The 16,494-nt window shown below is 45.7% G+C and overlaps 1 protein-coding gene across 1 annotated transcript in view; it reads right to left on the bottom strand.

Moving 5' to 3' along the window:
- Window positions 1–16,494, bottom strand: part of LOC118214035 (SEC14 domain and spectrin repeat-containing protein 1-like) — a 30,438-nt gene that overhangs the window by 12,809 nt on the left and 1,135 nt on the right. The window contains exons 2-9 of the mRNA XM_035393434.1: window positions 14,733–14,796; window positions 13,955–14,040; window positions 10,646–10,754; window positions 9,024–9,114; window positions 7,646–7,759; window positions 3,981–4,094; window positions 3,648–3,742; window positions 3,006–3,061 (exon numbers count right to left, since the gene is read on the bottom strand). Coding sequence (XP_035249325.1) covers window positions 3,006–3,061; window positions 3,648–3,742; window positions 3,981–4,094; window positions 7,646–7,759; window positions 9,024–9,114; window positions 10,646–10,754; window positions 13,955–14,009 — 634 coding nt within the window. The 5' untranslated portion in view covers window positions 14,010–14,040; window positions 14,733–14,796. The remainder of the gene's footprint in view (window positions 1–3,005; window positions 3,062–3,647; window positions 3,743–3,980; window positions 4,095–7,645; window positions 7,760–9,023; window positions 9,115–10,645; window positions 10,755–13,954; window positions 14,041–14,732; window positions 14,797–16,494) is intronic.

The following is a 16,494-nucleotide window of genomic DNA, read 5'->3' as shown; positions in this document are numbered from 1 at the left end:
AAATATCTAGGGGTCCAGAAACATATCCAAAATGAATAAAATGCTTTTTGTCCATTACAAAGCATATAAATGAGCCCCTTATGAAGGTTTAAGATGAAACATTGCTATCATATTAAAAAATAATGAAAAAACATTGTCACACAATGCGGTACAGTACCTAAATGTGTAATAATGAACTCTTGTATGTATTTCTATGCTCTGTACTCTCGTATGTTTCCTTGCATGGGGATGGGACGACATGAAAACAATTTTCAACCGTCCACCACGTTTTGGCAATGTTCCAACTCTCACGGCATCACTGTTGCATGCTTCACAAAAACTATAAGATAAGATAAGAAAACTTTATTGTCCATTACATTTACATGGAATGGAAATTTGCCTTCGGCATTCTGGCAACACAGTGTAAAACAGACAGTAAAGAGCAGCTAAAATATACAAAATACATTTTCAGCAACAGCAATGCTCAAGGGGGGTTATTTTATTATGTACACTCTGTTTATAATGGCCACAGCAGAGGGCACAAATGACTTCTTCTACCCATTTTTCCTGGCTAGTGGGACCTTGAGTCTCCTGCCAGATGGCAACAGCTGGAATGATGAGTAAAGGGGGTGGGTGGGGTCATTGTAGACCTGGGTTGCTTTTTTACTGTAGGTTATGGACTGGTTGTATAGGTTCTGGAGTTGCAATTGTTTGTCTCCAATGATCTTGCTGGCCTGGTTGACCACCTGGGTCAGCTTATTCCTGTGTCTAACTGAGAGTTTCCCATACCAGGAGACAATGTTAAGGGTGAGAACACTCAGTGAGTGACCTGTAGACCATGGGTGTGTTTGCTGGCTTTGAAGCTCCTCAGTTTCCTGAAGAGAGAGAGAGTCGCTGCCTTGACTTTTTGTAAATGTAGTCTGCATTGGTCTGAAAGGTGAGTTTATTGTCAATGATTGTTCCCAGATATTTAAAGTGAGTGACCTGCTCCACTTCCTGCCCCTTCATGATAGTAGGCTTGAAGACGGGCCCTATGCTTCCTGCTCCCATCCTACCTCCCAGACACAGCTCCTTGGTCTTACTGACATTAAGGTCAAGGAAGCTGCCGTCAAACCAGGTGGCAAGGCGGACGATGTGCTGAGTAGGAAGGGCTGTTGACATCCTGCAGGCAGGCAACCAGGGCCATGTCATCAGCATACTTAATGAGCGAGAGGTCTTTTCTGTTGTATTTTGCCGCATTTGTATATATGGAAAACAGGAGGGGAGATAAATCGCACCCCTGTGGAATGCCAGTGTTCAGGACAAGGCAGTCGGAGAAGGTGTTATTAATACAGACGCGTTGGGGCCTCTCTCTCAGGAACTCCCTGACCAACAGGACAAGGCTACTGCTGACGTTCAGGTCACACAGGCATCTCAAGAGAAGATGAGGCTGGACCGTGTTAAAAGCAGAGGAGAAATCCATGAGAAGTACGCGGACATATGTGTTGGCCTTGTCTAGATGACCATGTACTTTGTTCAGGAGAGTGAGAGTGGCGACCTCCACACCTCGGCTGGCTCGGTAGGCAAACTGCATGGGGTCCAGGAGCTTAGCTGTTTGCAATATGAGTTCCTTGCTTACTAGACACTCCATGCAATTGCTTAATAGAGGTGTGAGGGCAATGGGTCTAAAATCATTAAGCAATTTTGTGTGTGCTGTTTTAGGCACTGAGACAATGGTTGCCATTTTCCAAGCCTGGGGGACAAAACTGGTGTTGAGGAACATCCTCATTACACTACTAACTAACGCTTACATTACATTGTGAAATATCCACATTATATAATACCACTAAACTATTTAAAGACACTCGATTTCAAAAACAACGTATATAAACAAAGTATTTTGAGCAGTAATACTTACATAGCAATGATGAAAGCTTATCTATGTTCAGTGGATGCAGACGGAGACTATTCGCTTCTCCAGAAAACAATGTCAGCTAGGTCTACCAGCAAACATATGGCTTAGCTATGCCCAGAAATCCTCAGTAATAATAGTATTTTCCAAGAAATTATGAAAAATCATTGACCACATTTCGCTAGGTGCAGTGAGTGAATGCGTAAGTGAATTCAATGATAAGAAAATTTTCGGTTGCGCTGACCTAAAAAACGCTAAGGGACATCTCTACGCATAAAACCAACAACAAGGTTGTATATTTATTCAGTATTTAGTCCCAGATATTGACTGTAGATGGTATCAATGGTACCATTTTTAAAAAGCTTTTCTCGTATATTTCATTATTCAGTGAGCAGCATTTTCACTGCTGTATTGGCATATCTTAGGGCTATTGTCAGTTTACCTTGTTGCTATGACGGAATACGATTTTTTAGTGGTGAAAGAATATTTTTATGAATGCCAAGATAGACAATATTGTCCATTATGTCATGGGTGGGGGGTGCAATTGCAGATGAGACTGCAGGGAGGGGGTGCGTGTTAAATGGACAACCAGAGCGACAACGGTGGCGCGGCGAAACTCCATATTCGGCATAGTTGTCGTGTATCGTCTACTAATGAAACTAAAACAAAGCGTTTCTGTTTTTAACACATACTTTGGTTGCAGTAGCACTGAATGTCTGAGTTCAGCAATCTCGGCATGCCGGCATGCCGACCACTAGGGGTTTTGCGCTAAGAGGTTAAACCACACGCTTAAACTGTGCTCTAAAACCACACAATTAAACCACACACTTAAACCACACTCTAAAACCACACTCTTAAACCACACTCTTAAGCCACACTCTTAAGCCACATTCTACAACCACACACTTAAATAACACACTTAAACTGCACACATTTTAGTAAACAAAACCATAACGAGTCTGTTTATTTAAGATGTTTGTGGGGTGACAGTTAGCACTAACGACAGTGGCATTTAAATTCCAGCCTAAAATGAAAATCTTGTTCCGGGAAGCTCAGTGACTCTAAAAGCTTTCTGCACAGAAGTTCTAATGAACACTCCTGCGCAGACCTTATTATGGCAAATCCCTCCACTCACCGTTCTGAAGCACTGTCTCAGGGTCCAGAGAGGGCAGCATGCCACAGTCGGCTGGGCTGAGGATAAAGACATGAGTGGCATAAGTGTTCCTGTGGGCATCACTAATCCAGACTGCTTCAAAGCACCTAAACATTCAACATACGCCATCAATACAAAAGGAGCTCATTTCAGCCAACCTATAATTGCTTTGAAAAAAAAGAAGTCTCAATACTGGGTTTCCATTAAATATGAAGAGGCCCATTACACTTTAAAGCAAGCGATGTACCGGTCCACATCAATCTGACCTCAGTGAGCAATCCGAGAGAATACTGAAGAATGGACAGTACTTCTTTGACTAATGGTGTGAGCTCCAGGTGATGACACAGTAATGCTCTCTAACTGAGCTAGTGGCGCAGTCACGCTCTATAACTGAGCACCTGACACAGTGACGCTCTAAAACTGAGCTCCTGACAGAGTGACACTCTATAACTGAGCATGTGGCACAGTGATGCTCTATAACTGAGATAGTGGCACAGTCAAACTCTATAACTGAGCTAGTGGCACAGTCACACTCTATAACTGAGCTCCTGGCACAGTGACACTCTATGACTGAGCTCCTGACACAGTCATGCTCTATAACTGAGGCCGGTGGAGAGCACATACCGGTCTTTGTCAGGCTGGCTTCCTTTCTCGTTCTCGTTGATGACGGCAAGCTCATCCAGGAGGGATGTGGACTCCTTGGTGAATTTCTCAAAGACCTGAGCAGACATGAGCAAACATATTTTGAGCAAAACTACCTGAAAAATGAAATTTTAAAAATTGCAGGAAGTCAGGATTTTATGTCAAGTCATTTATAACTTTTATAAAATTGCAGGAAGCAGGAAGTCAGGATGTTACGTTACGCTATGTTAAGTCATTTATAACTTTTAACCGGACACCCTCAGCAAAAACTTAAAATGGCCACCAGATTTACACCAGAACACCAGACATCCTTACCAGACGTTTATTCAGCCAGTCAATGTGATCATAGACGAGAGTTCCTCCAAACTCATCTGTCAGCTGGCAGGGCTCAATGTATCGTGTGAGCTTATTGGCTGAAACCAGAATCACCTGAAACAGAAGAAAGACATAGCAAAATGTCTAAAACCCCACAATGCATTTCACAGGCTCCTAGATATCCATTCCTCACTACTGATAACTAATGCAATATCATGATATCAGCCAAATGTGTGGTAAATGTTGAGGCTACTTGGGCTGAATGGCCTGTTCTCCTAATTATGTATTATGTTATTATGTTCTAGATGGGCTGAATGGCCTGTTCTCCTCATTATGTATTCTCGTGTTCCTAGATTCTAGATGGGCTGAATGGCCTGTTCTCCTAATTATGCATTCTTATGTTCTACATGGGCTGAATGGCCTGTTCTCCTCATTATGTATTCTCGTGTTCCTAGATTCTAGATGGGCTGAATGGCCTGTTCTCCTAATTATGCATTCTTATGTTCTACATGGGCTGAATGGCCTGTTCTCCTCACTATGTATTCTTATGTTGTTATGTTCTAGATGGGCTGAATGGCCTGTTCTCCTTATTCTCGTGTTCTGATGTTCTAGATGGGTACCATACATCAGCTGCATTACCTTTACATCATATTCTGCAGATAGACTCACCCAGAGCAAATTGCACAGTTTATCATTTTTTTACTATTCATTTACAAACTGATATTTACTGAAGCAGTTCAGGTGAAGTACCTTACTCAAGGGTAAAACGGCCCTTACTCAAGGGTAAAACAGCCCTTACTTAAGAGTAAAACAGCCCGTACTCAAGGATAAAACAGCCCTTACTCAAGGGTAAAACAGCCCCTACTCAAGGTTAAAACAGCCCCTACTCAAGGTTAAAACAGCAGTGCCAACTCTGAACCTGCAACTTCTGAGTTCTGAGTCCAGTTCCTCCACCACTGCCGTATAACATAAGAACACTGACATAGCCTTTTAGACACCATAGAATAAGACTTACACCACTATATTACTATACAATTTTATACTATTAGAGGTAAATTTTAAGAGTAGCAAAAAAAAAGCTCTATTGGTCAACACGATGTGCATATAAAGCCAATGTGTTATTAACACAGAAATTCAGACATTTAAAATAAGGGGTCTTCTGTTCCTAATGTGGCATGCAGCACCTCCCTGCTTAAAAAGGCTACAGAGCTGGCCGCTAATAACCTGACCTCAGCCTGCATAGCAGCTCGGCTTTTAGCAAACGGATCCAAACCAGCCAACATATCAGGCTGGGGGAATGCTTTCCACAGCTACATAGACTTCTTTGTTTCATAGCTCAACAACTCCCATTAAGAGATCTGTGCAGATTCATTTTTTATTTTTGTTTTGTTTTTTAGAGAATGCTCCTTGGAGAACCGGTTTTTAACATGGGAAATCAGGGGAACGCATTTATTGATCCAAGCAGTCCATCATTGCAGCCATAACAATCCATTGTGAAAAAGTGAACAAACCCTGACCATATGGGTAACAGAAGAGGTTCAGCCACAGAGGGTGAGCTGGCCCACATCACAACAGGAAACAGTTGGAGCGCAAACAAATCTGAATGGTCCAATGGCACAGCCCGAGAGATTACTGTCAGGAAGCCCATGGCACACGCATGCACAAACACACACACACACACACACACACACACATGCACACACGCACACACGCACACACACACATGCACATGCACATGCACATGCACATGCACATGCACATGCACATGCACATGCACATACACACACACACACACACACACACATACACGCACATGCACATACACACACGCACACACACACATACACACACATGCACCTGCACACACACATGCACACACACACATACACACACACACACACACACACACACACACACACACACACACACATGCACATACACACACATACACACACATACACACACACACACACACACACAAACACACACATACACACGCACAAACACATACTCACATACATACACACATGCACACACAAACACACACTCACACATACATACACACACACACACATGCACACACAAACACACACTCACACATACATACATACACACACGCACACGCGCGTGCGTGCCCTTATGCGCGCACATGCACACACGCACACAAACACACACACACAGACATGTGCACACACGCACTCCGCTGCCTCGGTGTGAGAGACAGTGGTCAGTCTGTTCGTGTTGGAGTGCCAGTGATCCATCTCAGCTCAGGACCCACATCACTGTTGCCAGGCAGCACATTATTATTCCGAGCCACATGCCGGCCCAACCAATGAATCTAGCATCTCCTGCGCCTCCATTCATTAATCGCACCATGAACATCCAGGTGAGGAGTAGAGACTGGTCGAACACTCCCCCTTTTTAATTCAATCGCAATAACCAATTATCAGATGAATAAGTAATCCCCATTAAACTTTCATCAAACAGGGCTCTGACTTGGCCGGTTTCCTTACTGTGAAAAAAGACTGCAGTACAACATACAAGAAGGGCAGAAGGAGACTGCAATCATGTAAGGTACGTGAGACAGGGAAGCGATCTGCATGTTCCTGATCACACAGGTATACAGTTACAGACTCTGGACCAATCAGGGCTGGTTCCATGTTCATCCCCAGCCAATCAGGGCTAGTTTGATGCACAGTGCGGGCAGCAGAGCCCGGCTCTCTGAGTCATCCACATCTCTGCAGGTCCACTCCTACATGTGAAAGAATACAAACCGTCTGGCAGTTGCTCCGGAAACAGCAGAGTCATGACAAGCCATGATGAGTAAGACTAGGCCGAGAAAATTTCCACTTTCCAAAATAATATTGTCAGTAGTTATTTATATCAGTAATAAGTTATATCATAAACACGTGGCACAAAATTGTTGCAAAAATATTTGCTGAAAAAAAAATAAAAGTAACTCATTATTCTACAATTAAAATCTGCTCCATATCTATTCAATCAACAGCTGGCTGTTTAAAACAGGGAAAGTAGGTGAATGGCAAAACGTACAGCCGACTGCTCCATGCAGGCCACAATTTCAGCAAATCCAGCAAGAAAGATTCAGCACAGCTCAGACGTATGCTTTAAAAGGGGAAAGAAGGAATGGCACTGTGACGTAATGGCTACAATAGCCAATCACGAGGCCCATCCATGCACTAGAATAGAGCCTTAACAGATATCAGACCATAGAGCCCGTCCGTGCACTAGAATAGAGCCTTAACAGATACCAGACCATAGAGCCCATCCGTGCGCTAGAACAGAACCCTAACAGATACCAGACCATAAAGCCCATCCATGCCCTAGAACAGAGCCTTAACAGGATGAGCCACACAAAATTCAAAGATTGCTTTTAGTTGCTGAAGTGAAACTAGAACAAATTCAGTCTTCACGGGCAAACTGTCCATCATGATAAAACATGAGCAGATGATTCCTACTGATAACGGAAGCATAACACGATGTCCCATTGCACATGCTTCTTTGTGTGAAAGGATCATAAAGTTGATTTGATTCTCATCACAGTCTCACCTGCAGGGTAATGACAGACAGTGTGGAGAGTAACGCTTGGCTGGAGAGACATGAGAGAGCGATGTATGAAAGTGTGCAACAAGAGGAGGAAACCTCACCTCGAAGCCCAGCCGGTCCTTTTCCTTCCAGAAACAGAAGTGCGTCACCTTCTTGTCCCAGAATTCATCGGGCTTGACGACACATACCAAGGACACCTCCGGTGGAATAACATTCTGGAAAAAACCGCACACTTGATATGCTTACAAGCCAATTCCAGTCACACTATCATTCCCAGGCTAAATTCAAAAGAAAGCCATCTCAAAGGACATTTACATTCTCAGTTCCACTCTCATTTTTTAATTTGCCTTTTATTTAAATGTATAGCTGAAACACAACTCAGGTGAAATGTGAAATGTGGGGCAGACACAGGCAGATCTGAGGGGGGACGGACACAGGCAGGTCTGGGGGCGGACAGACACAGGCAGGTCTGGGGGGGACAGACACAGGCAGGTCTGGTGGGGGTGGGCAGACACAGGCAGATCTGAAGGGGGACAGACACAGGCAGGTCTGGGGGAGGACAGACACAGGCAGGTCTGGGGGGGGGACAGACACAGGCAGGTCTGGGGGGGGACACAGGCAGGTCTGGGGGGGGGGGGCACAGGCAGGTCTGAGGAGGGGTGGGGGGGGCAGACACAGGCAGGTCTGGGGGGGGGGCAGACACAGGCAGGTCTGGGGGGGGGCAGACACAGGCAGGTCTGGGGGGGGAGGGGCAGACACAGGCAGGTCTGAGGGGGGGGGCAGACACAGGCAGGTCTGAGGGGGGGCAGGCACAGGCAGGTCTGGGGGGGGGGCAGACACAGGCAGGTCTGGGGGGGGGGGCAGACACAGAGCTGAGCTTCACAGCATTGTGCTTCACAGAGCTGTGCTTCACAGCAGTGCGCTTCACAGAGCTGAGCTTCACAGCAGTGCACTTCACAGAGCTGAGCTTCACAGCAGTGTGCTTCACATAGCTGAGCTTCACAGCAGTGTGCTTCATATAGCTGTGCTTCACAGCAGTGTGCTCCTGTGTCCTTCGCAGAGCTGTGAGCAGCAGGAACTGCAAACAAACAGACGCCTATTAGGAGCAGAGCCAGACAAAGACTGGAATAACTCCAGGGTCACCGCTTAAGGAAGCACAGGGAAGGCGGGCGACCGTGTCCACGCCACACATTCACTCGTCTCTTCTCTGCAGTAATTCTTTCACTGCACCACATCCAAGATTAACACGGAGACACTGCGAGTGCTGCTTTTTCCAGTGATCGCCGTGGATATCCATCAGACTAATGACTCATTAGCATAGCGGCGGCGACGCCAGATGCTCAGGACGTGGTTTCTGGCGGTAAGTGGCCTCAAGGGGATAGTCAGGCAGCGGCGCAATTAATCGCTTCCCGCCAATAAGACGGACGCGGGGCGAACGGAGACGGACGCGGGGCGAACGGAGACGCCCGCGTGACTCACCTGCAGCATCAGCACGACGGTCTTCACCGTGTTCCACTGGGACTTCCTGCCGTCCACGATCACAGTGAAGCCCCTGGACTTGCACTTCTCACTGGAGACACACGGACAGGACGTGAAACACGACGTGCACAAGGTCGCGGGGTCGCGCTAGCGTCAACATAGCTGCTCAGGAAGGCACGTTTCCTCTGACACAGACCACAGGGAGGCGCTGCATCAGCCACAGAAAGTTCCCGCCCTCCATTGAAATGAATCAATTTACAATGAAGATGCTTTTTAAAAAATTACTGGTATGAGAGTAATGTGAGGGGTATCATACAAATATACAGAGATATGTCACAATTCAAGGCAAATGTGTTCCAGGAAGACTTACTCTAAACTCTGCAGGATGGATATGACAGACACATCGTTACACACAACCTCATCCCTGAGCCAAGGAGCTTTGCTGTGACATCACTTCCTGTAATGTGCAAATTAGTTCTTCTGCTGCTAACTTGAGCTTTTTAAAAAGACATGGGCCTTTGTAATTCTCCAAATAGGGGAACACACATTTCTTTACCTTACATAACCATAAGTTTAGCCTTGAAAATACTCGGTTTTAATAGCTAAACTGTAAAAGACAGACTGACATTAGACCATCAATTTGCTTAACTTAAGTTACTTAGTTTGCTTAGCTGTAATTTGTAACTTCAGGATGTTTTGAAATAGATACAGGGTTCACTGATGAACAGTGTCTCAGCGTCGTACACACTAAAGGTAGAATGTGAATACAAACACAGATAATACTACGGTGTGGTGCTGAAGAGAGACATGGCCTAGGCATGGCATTCAGTTTAAACGGACAGGACTTCCTGCCTGTCTGAATCAGTAGGGGGGGAAAGTGACATTAGAGCTCATTACAAACCCCCCAGCCCCCCAGAGGAGGCCAATCTGCTGAATGTCAGAGTAAAGGCTCAGACCTGCCACGTCAGCGATGATGATGATGATGCTCTCTGACGTGAACACTGAAGAGACGGCGCTAAGCCCTCATAAAACTCTACCCCATCTCTACCCCATCGTTTCTGGAATGTGTTCTTAATTGGTCAGCAGAAAAATCCCAATAGAGCTCTAGTTTTTAGTATTTTTTAAACAATAACAAAAACATTAGCAGACGATGGGTTTGTGGGTTGTCATAGATCACAATATGAAAGCGCCCCCCCCCCCCAATGAAAGACAGATGCATGAGCCCAGGCACAGAGGTTAGTGTGACTCCAGTGTGCTCCATCCATGGGACCTGCACTTCCATTGAGCACACAATCCAACGAGGGTGAAGTGACTATCAGAGCGCTTTTCCCAGAGCCAAAAAGCCTTCCAGAGACGCCACAGATCAATTCGGCTGCACGTGCAGACCTCCCTGCTTGTCTGATGAAAGCTTTCCAACTCCATACAGGGTTCTACTGTTACAATAAACAGCCGTATTTAATAAAAATCAATGAGCAGAGATCTTAGCAGCGTACTTTTCCCTTAGTCTGGAGCACTACAATGACTGCCTGTCTACAGGCGCGTGTGTGTGTGTGTGCGTGTGTGTGTATGTGAAACATTAGGGTGACATGCGTGGCAAGGAAGTTAAATTTCCCATGAATCACCTGGGGATGCTGAGTAGGTAGTCGAGCGTAGAGCTGAGCTCCTCCATGCTGGTGTTCTCTGTGCACAGCGGGATGGTCAGAATCAGGCCACTGCGTCTGTCTTTGCCCCCTGAAGCCCGAAAAGCAGAGAGACACAGATAAACCAGCTTCACACACAGACAGACAGACTACAGTACAGCAGAGCATCCCAGGACCACACAGGAACTCAGTACAGCAGAGCACCCCAGCACCACACAGGAACTCAGTACAGCAGAGCATCCCAGGACCACACAGGAACTCAGTGCAGCAAAGCATCCCAGCACCACACAGGAACTCAGTGCAGCAAAGCATCCCAGCACCACACAGGAACTCAGTACAGCAGAGCATCCCAGGACCACACAGGAACTCAGTACCACAGAGCATCCCAGGACCACACAGGAACTCAGTACCACAGAGCATCCCAGGACCACACAGGAACTCAGTACAGCAAAGCATCCCAGCACCACACAGGAACTCAGTACAGCAAAGCATCCCAGCACCACACAGGAACTCAGTACAGCAGAGCATCCCAGCACCACACAGGAACTCAGTACAGCAGAGCATCCCAGGACCACACAGGAACTCAGTACCACAGAGCATCCCAGCACCACACAGGAACTCAGTACAGCACAGTATCCCAGCACTGCACAGGAACTCAGTACAGGTCAGATGCAAGCCAAGAATACAGCCCTCACCCTAGAGAACCGAACCCTCATTAACAAAAAAACAAAAGAAAAAAAGGAGCCCCTCTGACTCAAATGGAGTTAAGAGCAGTTTGGAAACTTGATGTTTGAGTCAGAGGGGCTCCTGGAATCTTTCTGTGCTATGTTCCTTCCTTACAGCAAAAGGCGGTAACATTTACTTCATTTTGCCACTTTAACAGAAGGGAGCCGTAACTCTGTGATGTCACCAAGTGTGAACAACTTTACATAGATATGTAGAGTGCAGGTCGGTACTGATCCAGTTTCAGCTGGTGCAATTCAATCCCGTCGTTAAGAGGCTAGTTAACCGGGCAGTGCTCTCGTGCACAGTTGGGTTGTAATGTGACCCACACGGCCTCTGAAGAGAGGTGGTGTGATCTGCACAGTTGGGTTGTGACCCGTACGGCGTCTGAAGAGAGGTGGTGTGATCTGCACAGTTGGGTTGTGACCCGTACGGCCTCTGAAGAGAGGTGGTGTGATCTGCACAGTTGGGTTGTGACCCGTACGGCCTCTGAAGAGGGGTGGTGTTCTCAGGCACAGTTGGGTTGTGACCCGTACGGCCTCTGCAGAGACGCTACACTTGGGAAGCCCTCTGTTTTCCAGCATCACGCCCCCGTGCGTGCGGATCCGCTCCCGCTCACAGAATCAATGCGCCCCATTCAACAGAGCCGTACGTCACCACCAACACACGCTGACACGAGCGGGGTGGGAGTCATGTGACCCACGCGCGCGGTGGGGGGTCATGTGACCCACGTGCAAGACGGGGAGTCTGCAGTCGCACACACCTGCTTGTCCTGCACCTTCAAAAGGGGATTGCATTAATTAACTGATGCTATAATTACATTACCAGGAGGATTCTACACCAATTCAACACTGACTTTGTACGGACTGTATCGGACAGGTCAATCTGCTGGGTGAACCTTACTGTGCATATATTTTTTATGACTCCTGAAATGAGGGTTATGTTTTTTTTTTTTGGCCGATCCCAGATCCTGCGGTTTGGTTCATAAAACACTGGCACAACACAAGGGAATGTAAGCGATCATGCAGACTAGGTCAGCTGACTACTTAATAAATCCTGGTCTACAAATAAACCAATCCACATATGACATAGTCTTTCTCTAGTAATGCAAAGATAAAATGAGCCCCTTTAAAATGTGAGAAACATTATGGGATCAGGAATTCGAAATTTCAGAGCAAGGGAATATATATATATATAGATATGTTTAACAAAGGGAGCCCATAGTTTGTTATAGCTCTGTAAAACCAATGCTTAACTTCCTTTTGTAAAAGCCCAATGTAAACCAGCAACTTTAAGTATCAAAGCAGGACACTACACAAAGCACATATCTTCCAGCAGATTCCCGAGGCCCTGAGGCCACCTTCCGCACGTCGCTCAGACTGACCACCTTTCCAGGAAAGAGCGTGAAATGACCTGCCTTACTGCAGCCACACTGTGAGCTCTCCTTTACTTGCGAGCTCTCCTTTACATGGGTCATAGCTGGCATTGACCCCACAGCCACACTGTGAGCTCTCCTTTACATGTGAGCTCTCCTTTACATGGGTCATAGCTGGCATTGACCCCACAGCCACACTGTGAGCTCTCCTTTACGTGGGTCATAGCTGGCTTTCACCCCTCAGCCACACTGTGAGCTCTCCTTTACGTGTGAGCTCTCCTTTATGTGGGTCATAGCTGGCATTGACCCCACAGCCACACTGTGAGCTCTCCTTTACGTGGGTCATAGCTGGCTTTCACCCCTCAGCCACACTGTGAGCTCTCCTTTACGTGTGAGCTCTCCTTTATGTGGGTCATAGCTGGCATTGACCCCACAGCCACACTGTGAGCTCTCCTTTATGTGGATCATAGCCGGCTTTCACCCCTCAGCCACACTGTGAGCTCTCCTTTACATGGGTCATAGCTGGCTTTCACCCCTCAGCCACACTGTGAGCTCTCCTTTACAATGGGTCATAGCTGGCATTGACCCCTCAGCCACACTGTGAGCTCTCCTTTACATGTGAGCTCTCCTTTACATGGGTCATAGCTGGCTTTCACCCCTCAGCCACACTGTGAGCTCTCCTTTACAATGGGTCATAGCTGGCATTGACCCCACAGCCACACTGTGAGCTCTCCTTTACGTGTGAGCTCTCCTTTATGTGGGTCATAGCTGGCTTTCACCCCACAGCCCATGTCCCACATTTCATTTTAGTACATTTTCACAAAGCGTTCTTTTGCAAATAAATTAGAGTCATTAGGTTTAGTCCATAGTCAGCAGGAAGCCCTGTGGTGGGCATTCACATCACAAGAGGAGGGCTTGATCATTCTCCCAACACAAACAGCACTGCACTCTAAAATAAGCACAGCAAGGCTTGGAATGCCCTTTGGCAAGTGCTCCCCAAAGATAACTTAACAAATTCTTCAGAAAATAAAGCCTCTTCGAAATGTGCATTCACTGATACACAGAGCCAACAGAAACAAGTAAGAAGAAAAAAAAAAAGTTAAAACCATAAACCAGCCATTTTCATTTGTAGCCATTCAGGGGACCTTCCTCTGCCCCCTCCTGAGATGCAGTGTGCGTTTTATGTTGCTTACCTGAAAGAAAGGCCAGTTTTTTCTTCAAGACAGACAGAATGTTTGTGGCCTCCATGCTTCTGGGTTTCAACCTTAAAATCCTAAAACTGGAAAAAATATAAGTTCTCACTGAAACATCCTTTTCACAGTGACTGTTTTTTCCAGAAGAATCCGCCATGACACCTCACTGCTCTGTCCTAAGTAGGATATCAATCCTCATTTCCAGCTCATTTTCCAATGTGAGTAAACTGATCAAATCTCTTCCAAAGACTTTAAACACAAATCGACATACTTCATGCAGGTGAATTTAAATAAATCTGAGATGTACATATGCGTTTATGGTCTAAACGCATATGTACAATGAAGAGAATGCAGGAATTTGTTTGTATCACTGCACTGTAATCTGTGCAAGATGGAGATCTTGGAGCAGTAAGAGTGCTCAGTAGGCATGTAATATAGATATATTTCTAGTATGGAAAAGGCAGCTTTTACACACTAATGATGAAATGACTACAGCATTTGCACCTTTCACAAGAGCACTTTTTATTTATGTAATAAAATATCTAGAATTTATTCAAGCATCCAGATTCCATCATTTTGGGAGTGTGCAAGTAAATTCTTGCAATAAGTACGTCCATTTGTTAACCAACATGCCAGTTGTGCATTGTATTCTGTAGAATGTATTTCAGGCATGGAAAATCGTCAATTTGCTACAAATCTAAAGACTTTTTAAAGATTATTCAAAGAGCCCCACATGCACCTCAAAAAAAGCATCTTCATCAGCAGAAAGCCCCCTTACCTGTAACAGCAGTCCGAAAGTGCACGCACCTTCTCCTTCAAACATTTTCCTCCAGTCCCATATTCTAAAAGAGGGGACACAACCAACAGAATTATAACTCACCATAATAATAATAACAATAATAACAACGATAGAGCTGCACACAGCTATGACGGGGTCCAAGTTGCAGATGCGATCCCCAACTGCAGGCGCAAGCAACTCGAAGCAATTCCTAACCCCACAAGACCATAGGAGCACAAGTGGCCAGAGATCATTTGTTCCCACAAGGGATCTCCCGAGTAGATTTTTGGCCAGTGTCCAGAACAGTGAAAATGTAGCCCCATTGGTATGTTAGGGTGTATCTGAGTCAGCCACAACTGCTACTCTTGGACAGGCACTGATTTGATGGTATTTATTTGGAGCTTGTTTCTTGTCGTATGTGTGTATGTCAGTTGCATTGTGCCACAAGTGTATATTAGTTTGCATACAGTGTCCAGAATAGTCCAAATATGGCCCCATTGCTGAGTTATAGGTGCACTCGAGAGTCAGCCTGCCCCCTCCCCCAAATTCACCAATGGGCACTGATTTCATAGTATATATTAACAGACAGGATCTTGACAAGTGTACATGTGAAAAAATACAAAATGGTGGGAAAATGATCCAGACAGGAAATGACATAGCATCCGTGAGAGGTCATCTCGGAGGGGGATTTTACAATCAGACATACAGTTCCCAAGTTATGAGCCTAGACGTATTAGAGTGCTTTTCTTGCATAGCACACAAAGTGTTTTACACAATAAAAGCACATATAAAATACTAACATATACCACCACTGATTACACAATCAGTTTCTGAACTAGTTTTCTTGTGCAATTTAAAACTGTGACCTCAAAAAAAGGCAGACAATTTTAAGAGGACAGAGGAGAAGCCCTTTCTAACGCAATCTGCAGCTACACATGACATGGCTTCAGACTGGAAAGCAATCATTAGGAGCTGTCGAACAAGGTGATTTATAAAAAGGGCAACGTGATCTCCAGCTAAACTCCTTAGAATGCAGATTCCTGTGAGAGCCTCCAATAACCAAATCGAACGCACATCAAGCCTGGCACACCAGCCCAGCCATTACCGCTTGGGTAAGACAAGACGAGTAAAACACACAAAGTACTACAGGAGGAAGAATAGCCCCAACCAGCTCTCCCAGCATGCGGGGAACTGTGCAGTGGACGGCCATTATGCCCAAGAACATGCAGAATGACTCTGACCACCTGACCAACTGAAGCAAATGAAACATTATCCACAGACATGAGCTAAAACATCCTCAGCTGTGATTGCACAGAACATGTTCCAGAGGATTTCTTACAGCAGCTGGCCAATAAAAGGCCAAAGTTTAATGCATCCAGCGTAACTCAGAATGGCCCAGGTTTGGATACACTGCGTTTAACCACTAGCAAATCACTGCTAAAATCTGCTGTGCTCAGAAAATTATTTATTTGAGGTGAAATTTAAATTCTGGATATGGCAGAGGTCATGCATGTCATCTAACCTACATAAGTTGGTCCTCTGGCCTGGGTGAGAGAGAAGAATTTGCTGTAAAACGCAGCAACAACAACAGGCACTGTACAGAGGGGATTCTCAAACAGCTGTTCTTTCATAACCCCTGTCTAAATCCTGGAGGACAAAGCAGACTTTGTGACATACACTACCATTGTATGGTAATATTTGTGACAAAGTTGTTCCAACAGACTTGGCAAATTAAATGCCAAACATGATTCAGAATTTGGCA

Source organism: Anguilla anguilla, chromosome 15 (assembly GCF_013347855.1).
Source record: "Anguilla anguilla isolate fAngAng1 chromosome 15, fAngAng1.pri, whole genome shotgun sequence".
In the NCBI taxonomy this organism is placed as follows: Eukaryota; Metazoa; Chordata; class Actinopteri; order Anguilliformes; family Anguillidae; genus Anguilla; species Anguilla anguilla.
This window is presented reverse-complemented; position numbering and strand designations above follow the sequence as displayed.